The 19,840-nt window shown below is 31.5% G+C and overlaps 1 protein-coding gene across 8 annotated transcripts in view; it reads left to right on the plus strand.

Moving 5' to 3' along the window:
- The window catches only part of PRPF40A (pre-mRNA processing factor 40 homolog A), a 49,593-nt gene that overhangs the window by 14,754 nt on the left and 14,999 nt on the right, over positions 1–19,840 (plus strand). For 4 of the 8 annotated variants that reach the window (XM_074215961.1, XM_074215962.1, XM_074215965.1 and 1 more), the window contains exons 3-13: positions 3,485–3,565; positions 5,387–5,417; positions 7,291–7,310; positions 12,329–12,439; positions 13,394–13,514; positions 13,728–13,781; positions 16,227–16,251; positions 16,789–17,166; positions 18,340–18,448; positions 18,753–18,817; positions 19,432–19,596. In XM_074215961.1, coding sequence (XP_074072062.1) covers positions 3,485–3,565; positions 5,387–5,417; positions 7,291–7,310; positions 12,329–12,439; positions 13,394–13,514; positions 13,728–13,781; positions 16,227–16,251; positions 16,789–17,166; positions 18,340–18,448; positions 18,753–18,817; positions 19,432–19,596 — 1,160 coding nt within the window. The remainder of the gene's footprint in view (positions 1–3,484; positions 3,566–5,386; positions 5,418–7,290; positions 7,311–12,328; positions 12,440–13,393; positions 13,515–13,727; positions 13,782–16,226; positions 16,252–16,788; positions 17,167–18,339; positions 18,449–18,752; positions 18,818–19,431; positions 19,597–19,840) is intronic. The other 4 variants (XM_074215963.1, XM_074215964.1, XM_074215967.1 and 1 more) reach the window with 1 other exon arrangement.

The raw sequence follows: 19,840 nt of genomic DNA on the forward strand, positions 1-19,840 counted from the left end.
TCTTGACATCAGACTGTATTTTTTTTTCCTGTTTGGATGGAGAGAATCTGAGAAGTCCAAATATTATTTTCCCTGCATTACATAGATATAGATATGTCTATCAAGGATTGCTCATCATAGACATCTTTTTTCCTCTTCAGCTGAGCGCATTTGTGTTTTGAGAAGAATAAATTTTTCCATTTTTAATGTCTTAATAGTACATGGAGTCATGTTACCTACTAGTTTTCATTATCCTTGTGTAGTTAAGTGTCCTTTTCTCTAGTTGGGTTTTTCAAAAGGAAAAAAGTAAAGATGCATGAGACAAATTTATGTAGGCTGTCAAGTCCAGCTTGAATGTTGATTGCAAAAAAATACTTCTGAACTTCAAGAAAATTATCAGTGAGTAAAGACAAAATGCTGCTGTTTCTCTAAGATTAGTCAGAAATTTAGATTGTTAATGATTTCTTTTCAAAGAGAAATTACTTGACTAATTATACAAAGGTTAGGAATTGTGAAGTGATGGTCACTTCAACAGTCACTGCTGTGATTATCCTAGCTTCTTTAAATTTTATTCTAATTATTTTTTATTGTACTAAAATCTTCTCTTACAAAGCCTTTTGAAAGAAAACACTTAAGAGAAGCTTTTAGTCACATAAATGATTAAGTAATGATGCAATAGTCTTTGTTTTTTGTGGGTAACAGACTGACAATGGAATTTAAAAAATTTTTGCTCTATAAAGTTTGTTCCACAAAGCATATATATTATACTTTTATTTAGGTTTAAGCTTATTCATTGTCCATTTCTACTTTTTTTTAAAAGAAAGATATTGATTATATTCTCTTTTTAAAAAAATTTTAGGACCTTTTCCCCCCTACCTTAGATTTTTTTTGGTTTGAATAATCTACCTTAGATTATTGGGGGGGGTTTGAATAATTGTCTTGCTAAATATTTTCCCATGTATTACTAGTATTTTCCTAGAGTATTAAGGAGTATTAGGATAGAAATGTATTCTGCTTAAATCAGAAGTTTTAGAAATTCCCAAATCTGATGTAATTGGGAGACGTTTAATAAATAAAAATACAGTAAATTAGGGATGTTAATTTGTGGTTTTCTGCACAGCTTCATTTTTTTTTAAATTTGGTACTTACTGGCTTAGAGAGTACAGTGATTCTTAAAAGGTAAAATATGATACATATCCTACTTTATAATTAATATTAATGATGCTCTGCTTAAGTTGAAAATGTTTAATTGGTTGACATGATTTAAGTCTCTTAAATTAATTTTTAAAAAACTATAATCCTGCAAAAGTTTTAAACCAACATTTTCCCTCAGAAGTAATTAGGTAGTGATGATTAAAATTAATATTATTTTCTATTTGCTTAGCACAAAAGTTTCACATTTGGTAGCAAATAGGTGAATGTAATTTTTCATGCATGTGATTTAAACAGAAAAAGTGAGCTGTTATAATCAAAAATTTGGAAGAATTATTACAGGTTAAATCCCATTTCATCAAATTGAAGGATAATCTATTTCTCTACTCTTATGAAATACAGTTGTGTCTAGTACTGGTTACAAAGGATAGCTTATTGATCTGAAGGTTGTTGAGTGTTTTTCCTTGTTATGTTTAGGCTTTGTATTACTTTTATGTAATGGGACTTAACCTGTATTCATTCCTGATCAAGTTTGCCTAGTTACAATTATATTCATTTTAAGAGTATAAATGATGAATGAACCCACAGTTTGGGATGTGTTAGACTACTTTGAGGAGTTTTTAAATGTGCCTCAAAGTTTCTGTGTTCTGTCTTGTTGAAAGGTGTTTTGAATCATTTTAAAATTTCAGTAAACTCTGATCTAAAATTTTGCTTTAGAACTTTGAAATTTTTGGTATGTTATCAACTCTTATCTAAAGCTACTTTCAGCCCTAGACTGGTTTTTGTCTATTACCCAGTTTGTTTGATTTTTTTTTTTTACCTCCAAAATGTTCAATTGCTATTCCTTATGGAATTTCAGCTTTGTGCTTTTAGTCTTAAGTACAACTTGAGTATGAAATTAGTTCAAACCCCCCACCCCTTCTCCTCAATCCTTGGAAAGGGCAATAAAATCTATAAAAGTTAAGAGTTGTTTGGTTTTAGGGTTTTGTTTTTTTGGGTGGCGAGAAGTTATTCACATAATTGTACTCTAACACTTTACAATTATCTTTTCTATTACATCCATCTTTTAGCCTGGATAATTAAGAATTGCCTATATTTCCAAATGTATTCAAATCTACTAAATACACAGCTTTAAAAAAAATAATCACATGGCCACATCCTCCTGATTAAAAACTGCTGGGCTTATTTTTATTGACAGAAAATAAGTATTAATGCTTTATGAAATCATTTAAAACAATTTATGCTATTTAAGAATACCTTCTCTTCTATTATTTATTCATCCCATCATTTCATAAATGGATCATTTATTTTCTTTTCCTTTCAGATAAAATAAACTGACATGAACAGGGATTGTAATTTAATTTGTAGATATTATCCTGTTTACTGAGCTTTTCTCAGTCAAAGGCATCTTTCTTGCATATTAGCCTATTACTAAGATTTACCATTTCATTTCTTTTTGCTGTTTACTTGAAACTTTTTGAGTGCTTTAGATTATGATTTATTTTTACTTACTACTATATTCAATTGAATAATCTCTTCCCCCTCCTCCCATATTTTCATATTTGTAAGATGGGGAAGGATGTCATAAATTATACTAGTTTATCTGGGACATTGTCTCCTGCTACCCTTGACTGCCTTTATTAATCCTTGCAGTTCTTCCTCATATTACTAGAATACTAGAATAGTAACTCACCAATAATTCTGCTGGAATTAGTTGCAAATTTAAGCTGAGATGTCTTCATGAAATGTTTCCTTGGCCTTTAGAACAGAAAACTAAATAAGTCACTGGTTTCTTGGAGGGCTTGGGTAGAGACTGTAGGAACTAAGACATTGGTGATTTTAAGTGATTTAATCTGGAAATTATATTTAAGGTTTTCTTATTTTTCAAGTTTCTCTTTGGGGGCTTTCATTACAATGGAAAGAAGAACCAGCCCTCAGCTTAAAGCCTTTTTAGAATGGGAGAGGGGCGTTTGTATTAAAGTTTAATGGTAGAAACTTTCTCTTCTTTTCTTAATGTTGTGGGAAGAAGTGAATGAATAAAATTTTTCTGATCATCAATAGAAAATCAACTTTGAGTCAATTAACACTTGGTTTAGGGGACCAAAAGCAACATATAAAAAGTTTATGATACTTTTCTTAAATATGTTTTATTTATGCATGGCCTATATGTTATTATATAACTAGGGAAATAGTTTGCAGAGGAGTTTCTTTTTAATAAATATTTAAGCCCAACCCTAGCTTATTTTTATGTTAAACTTTATATTTTATTAGCTTTATAATAGATATATTCAAATTTTAGTGTTATTTTAGTACTTCTGAAAAGTGTAATAATACCTCATTACTTTTATTCTAGATGCCTGGAATGATGTCTTCAGTCATGCCTGGGATGATGATGACTCATATGTCTCAGGCTAGCATACAGCCTGCTTTACCGGTAATCTTTTGAAAGTTTATTTGATTTGGTATTTTTAAAACAAATTTGTTTCAGAAACAGTGTTTTTGGAGTGTATCCATTATATACTCTTAAAAGCAAGTTTAATTTTAACTTTGATAATTTTAGAACATCTTAATACCTTTCTTTTCCAGTATGGCGTGAGGATTACATTGAACTCATATGTTTAATAGATATTAAAGATTTCTCTTGTATTAAAACTAAATTGTATTTCCTGGGCTTTTTTTTTGGAGTACTTTAGCATTTAATTCAAATCACTATAGTGAAATAACTTATTTAGGTTTCTTGCTGACACAGTTTTGTTCAGAAATAGCATTCCTACCATTTAGGATAGAATGCATTATTGTTGAATTAGGCTATGAAGAATTGTTTTTCATTAGTATCAGAAATTATTCTTTTGGAAATTGCCAGTACAATCAAATGAATGAGCTTTGAAATCAGGAAGTATGAGTTATAAAGCAGATTACTCCTTTTGAACTCCTGCTCAATAAATTAGTTGGGGAAACCCTGTCTTCATACTTGTAAAAAAAAATGTAAAAACAGGAGTTGAAGGGCAATATACAATGATAGTTGATGAAAACAGAAAAAAGTGATCATTAGAATCCACATGTATTGCAACAGTGTAAAAAGTGAGGTCCTAATAATTGTCTTATGAAGTTGGATGATGCAACTGTTCTGTTATATAGAAGAGGATGTTAAAGCTCAGAACTGTTGAATGAGTTTACCTAAATAGAAAACTACTTTATTTTTCTCAGAAACTGGTAGCTAAATAAAAGACTGAAAACTAAAAATTTTTTCAATATTAGATCATGGACATAGTAAGGAAAGAAACACTTTTTAAATACCTGCTATGTGCCAGGCACTGTACTTAAACACTTTACAAATTCATCCTTACAGCAACCCTGGAAATAGTAGGTGCTTTTATTATTCCCAATTTTCAAATGAGAAAATTGAAGCAAATGGGTCAAGTGACACATTGGTGCCTGATATTAGATTTGATCTCAGATCTCCTTGACTCCCAGGCACTCCATTCACTGCTTCATCCCACTGTCTAGCTTCTACAACTGAGGGCACTTCAGAGGTCTTCAGGTTCAGTTTAAGAAGAGGATATTGAAGCTGAGGGGCTTATATATTTTGCTTTAGGTCACACAGGCAATCTCAATCAGAATTTGACCTGACATATTTGATTCTGAAACCAGTGCCTCCTACTCTCCTTTTTTAAATTTATTTTGAACCACTGCTTTCTGAAGATTGCACATTGACTTAGGAAACCACAAATATTATGTTGTCTTGCATTTTGGTTTATTTTGTTAAATATTTCTCAGTTACATTTTAATCTGTATGCTCCCATGGCCCAAATTTTGATATAATTACACTGTACCATGCTAGAGTCAAATTAATTTGCTCTCTTATTCTTTATAGCATATGCTGTTGGTTTAATAGGCATAACTGTTGGGACAGATATTTATTTCTAAATGTAATTAATATTTTTTATAAAATATAACATTTTGAAAAATTTTTAAATATCTTCTTCAAACTGTCCTCCTGTAAAAAAATTATAGACTAGGTAAGTAAAACATACCCTGAAAAAAGCAGTAATTTTCAAATTAAAATGTATTCCTACTAACTATATCTTATATAGGCATCAAAAAGTTGTTTTTTTGAAGTGTTTAATTTCATGGCATTTTATAGTTTACCTTGGAAATCTAGATGCAGTCAAAGCCAATTTAGCGTTCTTGTTAGGAATTCATAAACTGTAAACAAAATACTATGCTTTATCAGTTTTATTTTTTATTCTTACAGCCAGGAGTAAACAATATGGATGTAGCAGTAGGTATGTAATATCGGTTTATTAATGAGAAAGAATATAATTTATAAGACTTGATTCAGTTTTATGAATTATTTTTTAAAAGAAAAATGTCACAAACTTTTTTGTAGTGACTATTAATATAAATAGGTGGTTTTTAGTGTTATGTTTATATTTATGTATTCCATTTTGGGGCTTGGAGGGAAAAGTAGAGTGAATCCTTTCGATGAACTTTATTTAAATTACTTTTGCTAGAAATTAAAATGCTGTATTAAATGAGTTCTATTTTGTCATTGGAGCAAATGTCAAGTCTGGGAAAGAATAGCAAAATAGCATTTCATCTAAAGGAGAAAGTGTTCATTCTCCTTAACGTTTTTAAGATTATTTTTACAAGGATTTTGAGGTAAAAGCATACATCTATAGCAAGGATATCTTTGAATAAATTTATCATTTTTATAAAAATGTTCATTTTTTTATTTCATTAAAGCCCAGGGAGAGAATTGAAGTGACTAAGCTTGAGATGGTGAGAGAGGAGTATGGAATGAATTAAAGTGCAGGCTGAGCATCAATGCATATCATACTGCAAGAGTAGTACTTCTCCCACATGATAGTGAATACAGTGTGGAAGTAGGTAACTTCTGGACATTCTTGATCATCTTTGGAAATGAGAAATCAGGATGGCATTGGTAATTGAAACTCCCAAATCTCATTTTATTCAGTCTCCTCCTTTTATAAAACATAGTTTTAAAAATTGCCAAGATCTCCCAGGTCATCTCCAGTATCTAGGGTCATCTCCAGTCATCCTGATCTATATCTTGCCACTGAACCCAGGTGGTTCCAAAGGAGAGAGGGAGGCAAATGATTTTGCACAGTTGTCCTTCACTTAAATCCAATTAACTTATAATTCATGTCATCTCATCCCTGATGTTATGGTCTTCTTTGGAAACAGAGCAAACAACAACAACAAATAGATGTTTAACTGCCATGCTTTTGTAGTTATTCTATTTCTTTTTTTTTTTCATTGTATCTATAGTCAGCAGGGCATTTTAGCTTTAATAAACTACTATAAGCTATATAAAGTAACCTTATTTGCACATAGTTTATAATTCTCAATTATTAGACTCAGGATAAGATATCTCTAATGATAAAATTTACAGTTTAAAATTCTTTGTAGATTACAAAGCAGTTTCTTCCTAGAGACACTAAGGATAGTTATATTATTTCTTGTATATAATTCAGGAAGATCAGGTTTTAAGTGGTTGACTTGGCCATGGTCACACACCTTGTAAATTGAAGAGTTGGGACTAAACTTAGATCTGATGATTCCAGGTTCAGTCTTCTTTCCACTATGCCATGCTGCCTCTACTGTGAAGAAAATTGCATGGGTGATTTTAACTACTTAGAAATCTTATCTTTGTTGAGTTCTGGATAAGTGAAATGGTTTTCTTGTCTGTTTTTTGGTTGTATTTTAAAGAGTAACAAATTAGCTAAAAGACATTCTTAGAAGCAAAGGGTTTTAAATGATAGTTGTTGAAATGTAGTTCAGTATTCAAGGGAACTCTGAAAAAATTTTAGAGTGAACTGAAGACTGAAGTTTCAAATAGTTGTTAGTTGCTGGAAATTCTTAAGCTACATGGTTTTATTGTGAAAGGAAAGGGAAAATGAAGCAAAAAAGTAATATGGTTGAAGAATTGGGGGGAGGAGAGAACAAATTGAAAGGAAAAACAGCTTTAAAATATGACAGGTAATGTTTGGAAAATGTTTTTGACCAATTATAAGAAGTAAAATTTAGGGATGACCTCTGACTTGTGCATGATTTATTTATATCAAATAATGCTTTTATGGATGTTAATTGTGTAAGAGATAATCACTTGATAAATATCCATTTTTTGTTTTTTAGGTGCAACATCTGGCACACAAGTAAGTAAAAATCTAAGGCTTTGGGATTTATTCAAACTAGATGTGCCTAGACAGTTTGATATTTTTTTCATTACTCATTTCTTGTCCCCTTTTAGAAGACAAATTTCTATCCCTAAGGTGTGACCCTTTGCTTCTTTCATTGCTAATATGTCAACTTTTTTAGAGCCAAAGGTTTAAGAACCATTAAAAAATTACATTATTAACTCTTAAGGTATTTTTGTTAAACTTTAAGATTGAGATTGGCTAGCAAGAAAAGAGTAGGTTGAATAATGGAAATAGTTTGTCACTTGAGGAATCGGAATCTTTTATAAATTACTACCATTAATGCATATGAATTGGGTTGTTATGACTAAAATTGAGCCCAATTTACATAGGCAGTAGAACCTCCCTCCTACAGCTATAAAGATTCTTAGGGTGTAGGAATCTGCCTGCAGAAATTCCTGTTTTTGTATTGTTATAAAATATTTTTTAGCATAGGAAAAAAATCGGTTGGCTTTTATGCCCTAAAGAAGTGGTAGAGAGGCAGCATGGCATACTGCATAGAGAGCCTGTCTTGGCATCACAAAGACCTGGGTTGTACTGCCCCTGACACATACTTGATGTGAGACCCATGGATAGTCACTTTAACCACTTGGTTTCCCAGATATTATAGAAAGATTGCTGATATGCAATGCTAGAGGAACAGTCTACATTGGGAGTTCCATATACTAGTAAAGTCATGGGGCTATATACAAAAATAAGATGACAGCTTTAAGAGATTGAGCCTGTTCTTGGTTCTTTATTCCCCAGCATGACTTTTCCTGAGCAGATTTTCCTCCCTTGGTGTTTGGTTTTTAACAAATTTTTCTTTTTGATTTGTAGCCTGTGATTTTTTTAGTTGTCATTTGCTAGTAGAGTGATGACTCATATACTTAACTGACATATAATGTTAGTAATCTGTATCCCTCTTAAGTTTTTAAGTTTTATCTCCAACTTAGTAGGTTAAAATAAAACTAAATGCTCATATTTCTCCAAAAGTGATAAAAGAATTACTGAGAAAAAAATTCTCTGGGGAGTAGTTTGCATAATCTCATTATTATTCATTTGTTCTATCCAAAGAATTTTTTTTTCTTACACTTTGCATAGTCACTTGCTTATTATTTTAATAGAAGAGCCATTTTCTGACAGAATTACTGATTAGATTGTTCAAAATCTACTGTAAAGAACAGGGTGTGTAGGGGTGGCTAGTTGGCACAGTGGATAGAGTACTGGTCCTGGAGTCAGGAGTACCTGAGTTCAAATCCGGCCTCAGACACATAATAATTAACCTAGCTTTGTGGCCTTGGGCAAGCCATTTAACCCCATTGCCTTGCAAAAAAGGGGGGGGTGTAGTTTAGTGAGATCATTGGACTTGGAAGTAGAAGGCAAGGTTCTTCTTTCACTATCACCTCAGAAGGTTTCTGAGCTTTTCCAGATATTATTTTTTTCTTCTATAAACTGAGAAGAGTTAAACTAAATGATTTGTCAGGTCTGTTGCAACTATTAACTGTTCTGTGGAATTTTCACTAGTTCAAATGTTAGGCTTCCATTATAGACAATGATGATGATAGACTTCAACAAAAACAAATTAATTTGATTTGTTTGAAAGATTATGTGTAATATTTTAAATCTTACTCTTCATATTGGGAGTAGTTAGGAAACTTCAATTTTCATTTTTCAACTTGAACTTTAAACATTTGCTTATTTTCATTTCCTTTGTAATTTGAATCCAATATATATACACATGTGGTCTCTGTTTTTACTATTCTAAACATCTGTGATAGAACTTCTCAACTTTGGCTTCAGAAACTTGAAAATATTTTTAGAAATCAGTTTCAGTAACACATTTCCCTTGTAATGCTGTATATTTTATCTTATTCACTTAAAACGCATTCTGAGAAAGGGTCCATAGGCTAAAGGGGTTTATGACACAAACCTTTTATTGAAGGGAAAAATCATCTCAGATGTTAGGACACTTGTATTAGAAACTGAATGATTTGAGGGACCCTTAATAAAGCTGAAATTTATACTTAGAATGTTTGCCTCTTAACAATGTCTCTTGAAACTTTGAATCTAAAATGACTCCAATGGGAAGGCATAGTAGAGTTTTGAAAATAATCTAGCAATAGATAATTATAAAATATTATCTGAGACTTTTAAACTTGTCATGTTTCTTTTAGTGAGCTGGAAAGATTCCAGAGTATAGGTTTATAAATCAAGATTTAAGGGGAAATCTGTTTCTTTTATAGGTATTGGGAATTGATCAATTTAGATAATTATGTTACAATTTTGTAGCAGTTTCTATTTGCATTTCAACATGTAATATGTCAGTTTTATGAACTTACACTATAACTTTTGGAGCACGTAGTGATATCTGCTGATACTGTAAAATTATCCTTTGAAAGCAAACATTTAATTTTAAATTTGAATTTTTCTAATGGAAAATTTGTTTATATCATAATGTTACTTTGTAAATTTGATATATTCATAAGAGGCATTGGTTAAAGGAAAGTTTATATAATAAAAAATTTTCTATCATAATTTCATTGTCCTGTGTTAAATGTTCTAGTAGGATTATATAATATTATATGTTTTTATGTATATGTATATATAATGTAAAAATCATACCTGGCTATGAAATTGGCATATTTATTTGGTTTAATTTTACTGTTACAGACTAGCATTATCATAAAACATTGTTCCATCTTAATACAAAAATTTTGAAACATCTTAGGAGGTAGTAGGTATCAGAGAGCTTATCTCTATTCCCCTTTCTTATTTTCCTGTGAGGAAAATGAGGTCAAGAGAGAGTAAGGATCTTAGACCCTTTCTCTTTAATAGTTTCATAGCAAAATAGTGTGATAATGAAACTAAAACTAGTAGTCTTTCACTAATAGAACTTCGTATCAAACCTTTGGCTTCCTTCTCATCATGTTCATTAATACAAGTTTGAACTGATTTTGACCCATTTCTTTAAATGCCTATTGGCTATAGAGATTGATTAAATAAATTCTAGGATCTGTTCCAATTCCTTGACCCTCTTATTTTGTGGTGTCCAAGTGACCTGAAGAGGCACAGGTTGTAGTAATAATTACTAATTACCATGGCCTAATCTTAGAGTCTGTTAAAAAACTCTCAGGTCTTTTTTCTTATGGATTAATTTGATGTCAGATAGTTTCCTTTTTACCCTCCTTTATTCTAGGAGTAAACACTTGGAAGGAATAGTCTAATTTATTACCCTCTTTTGTAGATTAGGAAACTGAAAATCAGAGAAAGAAACTTTCTTCAAATCACAAAGCTGGGGGCAGCTAGGTGGTGCAGTAGATAGAGCAGCTGCCTTGGAGTCAGGAAGACTTGAGTTAAATCCTGACCTCAGACACTTAATAATTACCTAGCTTTGTGACCTTTGGCAAGTCACTTAACCCCATTGCCTTACAAAAAAAAAGGAAAGAAAAAGTGAAATCTGTTTAAAAAAAACACCAAAAATCCTCCCAACAAATCACATAGCTGGGGAATAATATCAGGACATTCTTTTTATATAGAAAATGTTAAATTAATTAGAGTATAAACTAGCTATTTAAAACTTAGTTAAGAAATTGCTGATTGATTATAAAGGATCAAATCAAAACTCCTTTGAGAAATGAAAATGCAATACTGTCAAATATTTTTCAGACTTACAGATTTGGTGCTACTATTTAAAGCACTTGATATATGTAAAGAAGTTAAATTATTAAGGACTTTAAATTATGAAATATTCCACAACAATTTACTTTTTTCCTTTAGTTAAATTATTTACCAAAACTAAGAGGTTTGAAAAATTATTTCAATAGTACAAGATGTTTGGGTCTTGAACTTTTTTGGCTAAACATTAAAATCATTTAGGAAAACAATTCAAAATTTGTTAGTGATTTAATAGGCTTAAATTTTCTGCAAGGACATTTCACTTCTGAGTCATGGTACATACTTGGTTTTTTAGTAGTTATATCACAGTACTTCATACTGAACTTATAATCAATGAAAAATCCTCATGGACTATAGAAAATCAGGTCAGATTTTCTTCTCATCCTATACTTATTGCAGACCATTCTTTTGAACTTTAAAATATAGAAATTACTGGTTTTAATAGAGCCAGAGACATGGCATTTTATTAGTGACTTGTGTACCTAGTTTATGTTGATTCATAGATAAGCACTTGTTGGATATAGTTTCAGTTCTCCTAATGTTGTCATATGGTCTATTTCCATGCTTTGTTGATTAATGGGCTTATGCTTTGTCATGTATGTAGAATACTTCTTATAAACCAGCATAATTTTAGACACATGACATAATATGAAATTAATGTGAAAACTATTAGAGTTTTAAATATTCTGGCTATAATTTCTAAGACTTGTGCAAGAATGTAATTTTAACTTAGATTAATCCTATTTTACTTCTTTTAAAAAAATATCATTTCTCAATTTCTGGTGGTCTTGTTATGTCTTCTATGTGATTTAACTTGCCAGAGTATTCCAGTAATTTTCATGTTACTGGTGGAAAACTTGGCAGTAAAAATCAATTTTTATTTTTAGTCTTAAAGCATAGACCTCTAAGGTTCCAGTCATGTCAAATAATAGTTACCAGGCTTCTTCATAGATTTATTATTTCATGACAGGTCATAAGTTTGTTAATGAATATCAGTATACTGAAGTATCACACAATCCTTAAAATATTTTAAGCATAGTACAGCCCATTGTTTAACTAATACTGATATATTTAGATTTATCCGTTCTCCTTTTTGATTGGAAAAGGTGATTACAAAATTTAATTTATCAAAGAGCTAACTGTTCTACTAAAAATGCTAAGAAGGTATTAATAGAAATATTTTGCAAACACACATTATATACATAATGACTTTAAACTTAATTGTCCATTTTACATTTTCAGAAGCAGCAAAGAATATTAAATTTTTAAGGTCTTAATTTGAATTTAGTTGCTTCATTTTGAATTTATTTTTTCTTCAGAAATCAATGTGGACTGAACATAAATCTCCTGATGGAAGAACTTACTATTATAACACAGAAACAAAGCAGTCTACCTGGGAAAAACCTGATGATCTCAAAACACCTGCTGAGGTAAATATTAGCTCTTTTATTCTGGCATTATATAAGTACCACATCTAGGAAACTATTGTATGATAGTATATGGTGGTCTGCATTTTATTTGGGGATACGATGGGAATGGAAAATGTGAGATTTCCTAGATACTTAACTATTATTTCTACTAAACCCCTCTGTTTTCACAATTAGAGGCATACTATAGGGGGACAAAGATCCTAACTAGAGAGAAACTTGAATCTGAAATGACCACAAGATGGGTATGTTTGTTTCCTTATATACCATTGACCTGAATTGGATCCTACATGTAGCCTTTTAATGAGGCTACAGCTATTTAAATGTAGAATTTTTAGCAGTTTTACATGGTGAAATCTGGTAGCATCTGCTTGTAATAAGTATATTTGTAGTGAACTTTTTTTGCAAATCAAAAAAAATGCAAATATGACTAGAAGATAAGGGGGTCTTAATATAAAGTGAATATACTTTAATCACCAGTGCTGTAACTTCTTTAAAAAATGGTACAAGACTGAATTGTAGAATAGTGGCATAATCATACTCAGACTTCCACATTTTTGGTGACTAATTGAACATATTTCAGAAAACATGGTATATGATATTGAGCTAACTGGTAGAAAAGAGATTTTCTTGAACTAAATCAGAACTGTCTTGTTTTTTCCCCACACACAGAAACTGTTTTAGATTGGTTAGTGTCTTTTACTCTTAAATTCAGTTGATTCAAAATTTGTTTCAGTTATTTCAGATATCAATACTTTAAATATATTTGTCATGCCTTCACATCACTGATTTTTGACAAGATCTTAATATCTGATTCATACTCATTTTATCTAAAATACATTAGAATGAACATTTTTAAAAATATCAGAATTTTATAATGAAAATGGTTACTTTACTTTAAATATTAATTGTATGTTGTAAAGTTATCATTGATCAGAAGTGTTTATTTCCTATTAGCAATTGTTATCTAAATGCCCCTGGAAGGAGTACAAATCTGACTCTGGAAAACCTTATTATTACAATTCACAAACAAAAGAATCTCGTTGGGCCAAACCCAAGGAACTCGAGGATCTTGAAGGTAATATAAAACGGTAACTTTATAATTTTCTTTTCAGATTTAAGCCATTCAAAACGAATCATCCCCTCTATAGGACTGTGTAAAGGCAATTATGTTAAAAATCAAATGATTGGAATTATTTTAAACAGTTTTGTGGGATAGTTTTTTTTGTTGTTTCTGTAGATCCCAGTTCTGTAGATTAAATAGATTTTTATTTGATTCCACTGAAACTAGGATACCAGAATACCATTGTTGCTGGAAGTCTTATTACAAAATCAAACCTGCATGGTGAGCTGCTTTGATAATTCACTTTCTGTCATTACTTACTTTTCTATAGTTGTTCACTAACCATGATTTGAGTAACTATTCAGTGAAAATCCTAAACTTAAATAATACCATTCCCAGTAGAGTTATATTTAGAAATGAGCTTTTATTTCTTTTGAAAATTTTTAGAGTTGAAATTAGGGTTTTGTATCACATTGGCAATAATATATTCTCAAGTTTACTGAACATAATCTGTTAAACTCTTGCAAATCAAGTAAAAACAAAACTAAATTCATGTTAGTTTCGAGTTCATTTTGCATTATTAGAGAAATTCATTTAGCAAATTGCCTATGAATGACAATATTTTAAGACCTGACCGCTTTAATTTGATAAATATTTTCACTGTAAAATTCAGCTCATTTGTATCCTAGTAATTATTTTAACAAGTGAACCAAAATGAAAGAAACTAAATCTACTATTTGCTCTGGAAATACTATAAGAAATGGCATATATGATTTGAAGTTAGGTGCTCTCCCTATCTAATGTAATGTTTCAAGATAGCATTTTGACATTTTAGAAAGTCCTAAAAGAACAATTAAGAACCAAAAGTACAGTTAATACCTCGCTTATCCAGTCATTTCAGATATTCAAGATATTCACTTAAAGAAAACAAAAGCCTTCCCTAAACAACCAGCAAGAGACTATATTCTCTAAAATTAATTTTAATTTTAGAATATTCTATATGCAGACCTTATTTGCTCATGTTTAGGTATAATTCAAGCAAATTTAATCATCTAGTGTGTCGTTGCCCCCCCCCCCCCCCCCCCCCCCCCCCATGTATTCTATCATGTACTAAGGAAGGGCGTGGATAGAGAAGGGAGGAGATTACTTTGTGTCGGAAATTTCATCTGGAGTACTTAGAAATCATACAGCTGATATATGTCCAACACCGGACATCAGTCTCCTTAACTATTTTGCCTATTTAATAGCAGATTCAAAGAATTATTAGGATTATATTACTGGTTTATTGCTGCTGTCTTTCCAAAAGCCAAAGACCATTGCAGTACCTTTATTCAGGATTATTGCATGTTGCTTCCCCATCCAAACATGGTAGTCTCTAGTCTAGTCAAACTGTCCTGCTTTCTGTGCCCTCTGTACCAACGTTCCATCTCTTATCCCTTTAATTTTGCATAGGCTGTTACCTATTCTTGGAATTCTCCATTTCTTCACTTTTGCCTCTTGGAACCCTTCATGGCTCAGTTCAAGAGATGCTATCTTCAAAAGGTCTTTCCTGATTGCCAAACCTTTAACCTCACCTCCAGTTACTTTATTTTTTTAAAATTCAGTTGTATTCCTTAGTACTTAATACAGTGCTTGGCACTTATTAATTAGGCACTTGGAAATTGATTACTAGAGGCAGGCATATCAAGTGCTGCAAATGTATAACAACAGGATAGGAGGAAACAAAATGAAAAACAGATGAATGAGTTCAAAATGAACCATACTTCCAAAGCCTTTTAGTAAATATCTCTATATATTTTCATATACCCTGGTAGTTTGTGATGGCTTGCCTCTGTTGGAGCACAGTATATCAATTAAATTTGTAGTCATGACCCTGAGTCATTGGGTTTTCATATAAGAAGAAACTTTAAAAAGTTCTATTAAAAAAGTTAAAATTCAGAGCAGCTAGGTGGCACAGTGGATAGAGCACCAGTTCTGGAGTCAGGAGGACCTGAGTTCAAATTGGCTTCAGACACTTAAAAATTACCTAGCTTTGTGGCCTTGGGCAAGCCACTTAACCCCATTGCCCTGCCAAAAAAAAAAAAGTTAAAATTCTATGTTGAAAATCTGCATTGAAGGGAATACTATATAAGGACTGATACTGGATAAATGAGGCATTACCTTTCATTTTTAATATTAGAAAAAGGGAAAGTTGAAAAATAGAAAATTTCCATTATTAAAATGTTAAGTAGGAAATTGAGACTAAAGTTTCCTGAAACACCCATATTGCTTACTAGTCTATGATTGTTTCTCAAGATATTTGAAAAGAAAGCTAATTTCTAACTACTTTAACCTGAATGGCATTATTTAGGTTTTTAGATATCTTGACTTCTAACCTGTCTACTTACTCCTAAAGTATATGAGCTCTAGATTTCATAGTAACTTTGATTAGGGTTTAAGCAATCAACTTTTTGATCCCTAGGAAAGTAGTTTTCCTTATGTTCTAATTATGCAGGTTAAGAACATAATTTATCTGGTTTATGGGCAGTAGAACCAGAGATTGGGAATCATTAGGGTTTGGAGTAGCCCTTAACAGATAGTAAGCGTGATTTCTAAATTAGAACTTGTGCTGAAGCAGCTGTTCATTAAAAAAAGTAGTATAGTTGACTTAGTGGGGTTTCTTTGTTCCTTTTTCTTTAAATTTTTTCAGCAACATTTAAAGCAGTCATTCTTTTCTTTTTTAAACAGCTATGATCAAAGCAGAAGAAAGCAGGTAAGTACTCAGTCATGTTAATCAGTAGGCACTTGTGGCATACTTTAAATATGAAGATGAAATTACTGGACAGTATTCTAAGTAAAAATTATGCTCCAGCTCTAAATTTGCTTTTGTAGTATGTAGGTGTCTAATTTTAGCTTTGCCAAAAATAGGCAGCTGTAAATTCGTTTGGGAAATTTATTATTTAATTCATAATGGCATCCTGCTAGATGATACTTTGCATAACATAGAAATATTGATAGCATACTATATAAATTCTAGGTGACAAGAGTTTTGGTTCTTAAATAAAAATACCCTTTGAAATTTATCTCTAGTTTATGCTATTTTCAGACAAATTTCCAAACTTCTCCAATTCTCTTGGAGAATTCATTAAGCCATTCAGGTTTTATATATTATATTTTTATATTTTGTGGTTTTTGAAAGTATGATGCATTATTTTGTGAATGGAAGTGATTGGTGAATTTTGGGGAGTTCTAACCTTAATGCATTTGTACTTTTGCTTCTCCTCTTATTTCTTTTTAATGTACTTAACAGTAAAGAAGAATCAACCACAACATCAGCTGCCCCAGTTCCTACAACAGAAATTACAACTACAATGAGCACTATGGCTGCTGCTGAAGCTGCAGCTGCTGTTGTGGCAGCAGCAGCTGCTGCAGCCGCTGCAGCCGCTGCAGCCAATGCCAGTGCTAACGCTGCCATATCAACTCCTTCTTCCATTGTCGCTTCAACTGCACCAATTGTCACTGAGCCTGAAGTTACTTCCATTGTTGCTACTGTCATAGATAATGACAATACAGTAACAATTTCAACTGAGGAACAAGCACAACTTGTTACACCTATTGTTCATGAACAGAGTGCAGAGGTGTCTAGCAATGTACCAGAGGAAGCATCGAAACAGGAGTCTTCAGTAGAGTAAGCTGGCTTTATATGGAACCATTGAGAGTCATAATGACTATCAGATGTAGCAGAATTGGATTCTAGCATTTCAAAATTTTAAGATCTTTCCTTCTCTCTTACACTCTACCACCTCCCCCCAAAAATAGTATCCATTAAAATCTCCATTAAGTGGGATGTGGTTTACATTCTATGAATAAAATTAGAGATAGACCACACACACACACACACACACACACACACACTTTCCTCTCTCTCTCTCATCAGCATGTCACACTAACTCATCATCTAGCCTGGTTGAGTTTAAAAACTGTAAGGCAATTAATTGGATGTAATAATTAGAAAATCTTATTACTTAGAAATATGCTAAGTTTGGAGAGGGAAAATTAGAAATAAGAGAGAGAAGGAAATGGTATAGAGAATAGGATTGGAAAAGTAAGAGAAGCAGCATTGGCAGGTGTCATGAAAGCATGCCTATGAGAAACAGTTTTTAAAATTTAATCAGAAATTTACAGTATCTCCTCAATTATAGTTATTTCCATTTGGGCATTGCTTTGCATAATAATATTCTTAGTTGTCAGATTCATAAAAGAAAATTATGTTGCTTTTATTTAATGCTACAGAATAGTATTCATACTATTCAAAACTTTGAATAAGATTGAAATAAAAGGACATTGTTGGCCTATAGAGAAAGTATAGCATAAAAGCTAGAGCAGTGGATTTGAAATTATGAAGTCCTACTTCAACCATTAGTTGTGATGATGGACAAGTCATTATTATTATTTTTTGTCTCATTTTCCTTATCAGACAAATGACAGGGCTGGTCATGATAGTAGTTAAGATCTTTCTACCTTTAAATATATGTTAATGGAAAAACTAATACACTTAAATGAGAAGTAGTTTAGCATAGTAGCCAGAGAACCTTTATCAGGAACTGGGTTCAAGTTTTGCCTTAGATGCCTCTTAAACTTTTAATGACACTGGATTTTATGAGCCCTTAGTGCTCTTGGCATTATAAATTTGTAGAACCCTTCAAACAGTTAAATCCAAGACTCACAAGAAAAGATAAAAATTTGATCAAATATTTGCTAATGATCGTCTGTTGCCTTTTCTAATGAGAGCAGTGATTCTCCCTACCCCCCTACCCCCTCCCCGGGAATAACATTTTTATTTTGTTCCATGATTTCATAGTTACACTCCCAAAAAGGAAGAAGAAGATAGTCAACCTACTAAAAAAACATATACTTGGAATACAAAAGAAGAAGCAAAGCAAGCTTTTAAAGAATTATTAAAAGAAAAGGTATTTGATGTCTCTTTGAATATATTTATGGGTTTTTTAACCTGACAAAATATTTTTGTTATTTATTTAAAAAGCTTTCAATACCTTATTTTTAGAGCTACTTAGACATGGTACGTAGTAATACTATAACTCTGGAAACATGAGTATTTGTCCTTGGACATTTTAGTGTACTATGTTGAAGACACCTTTCCCTGCACAAGTTTCTGAGATGATGGAATTAAAATAGCAAAGCTTATTTCAGTATTTGATTAATAAGTTATGACTATTAATATGCCCACTTAAATTATATAATTTGTCTTAACAGCGAGTACCATCCAATGCCTCATGGGAACAAGCAATGAAAATGATTATTAATGATCCCCGATACAGGTATATACTTCCCCCTTTTCTTTGTTCACATTTCCTATTCAAGTTTAGAATATTTTGAATAAATTTTCTTGAAAATGTAATCATAAAATTCTCAAAGAATTAGTCAGATTCTTCTGTATCTGAATGAAGTAGAAGTTCCTTGATACTATTTTCAGTAGATTAAACTCTTAGAACTCAGTATGCTTAAGACTACATGATTGTATTGGGTTTTTCTTTTTTTTTTCTTCTTACCTGAATTACATGTAATTAGTGTTCATTGTTTTAAAAATTTGAGATCCAAATTCTCCCTCTTCCCTTACTCACCCTGCCTATCCCTGAGGGAAAGCAATTTTATGTAGATTATACATGGGCAGGCTTTCAAAACATTTCCAGATTAGTTGTGAGTGTTGATGTTGGCTTTTTTAATGTGGAGGGATTTTTTTGTTTGCTTTTTGAAATCTAGATATAAATATTGATTTGGGGTCTTTGTTGGTTTTTGTTGTTGTTATCTCTCTCTTCATATTTTTCTTTTCATGGACAGTGTTTATTTTCTCCATTATGTTGTATGGTTTTTGTGAACCTTGGGCTATATTTTCCCTTGCTAAAGTTACTATTACGGAATTTTTCTTTTTCAGTGCCCTGGCAAAGCTTAGTGAAAAAAAACAAGCATTTAATGCATATAAAGTCCAGACAGAAAAAGAAGAAAAAGAAGAAGCAAGATCAAAATATAAAGAAGCTAAAGAATCCTTTCAACGTTTTCTTGAAAACCATGAAAAAATGACTTCCACAACCAGATATAAGTAATTTCTCAATATTTTTTTTCCAATTTCAAACCATTTGTTTTGGTTCCCAGGGAAAGTAATTCTTCACATTTAAAAGAAATTCACATATGTGTATTACATTGATTTTTAACTTAAAATGACCAAATACTTTTCTAGGTGTGCTTTATTAGATCATTAATTTAAAATAAACTTTAAAATATTATGGGAACATATCAGTAGACTTAATGAAATGACAAAAAAGCTCAGCGGAATTTTCACATTG

The sequence above is a fragment of the Macrotis lagotis genome, chromosome 1 (genome assembly GCF_037893015.1).
Source record: "Macrotis lagotis isolate mMagLag1 chromosome 1, bilby.v1.9.chrom.fasta, whole genome shotgun sequence".
Taxonomy (NCBI): Eukaryota; Metazoa; Chordata; class Mammalia; order Peramelemorphia; family Peramelidae; genus Macrotis; species Macrotis lagotis.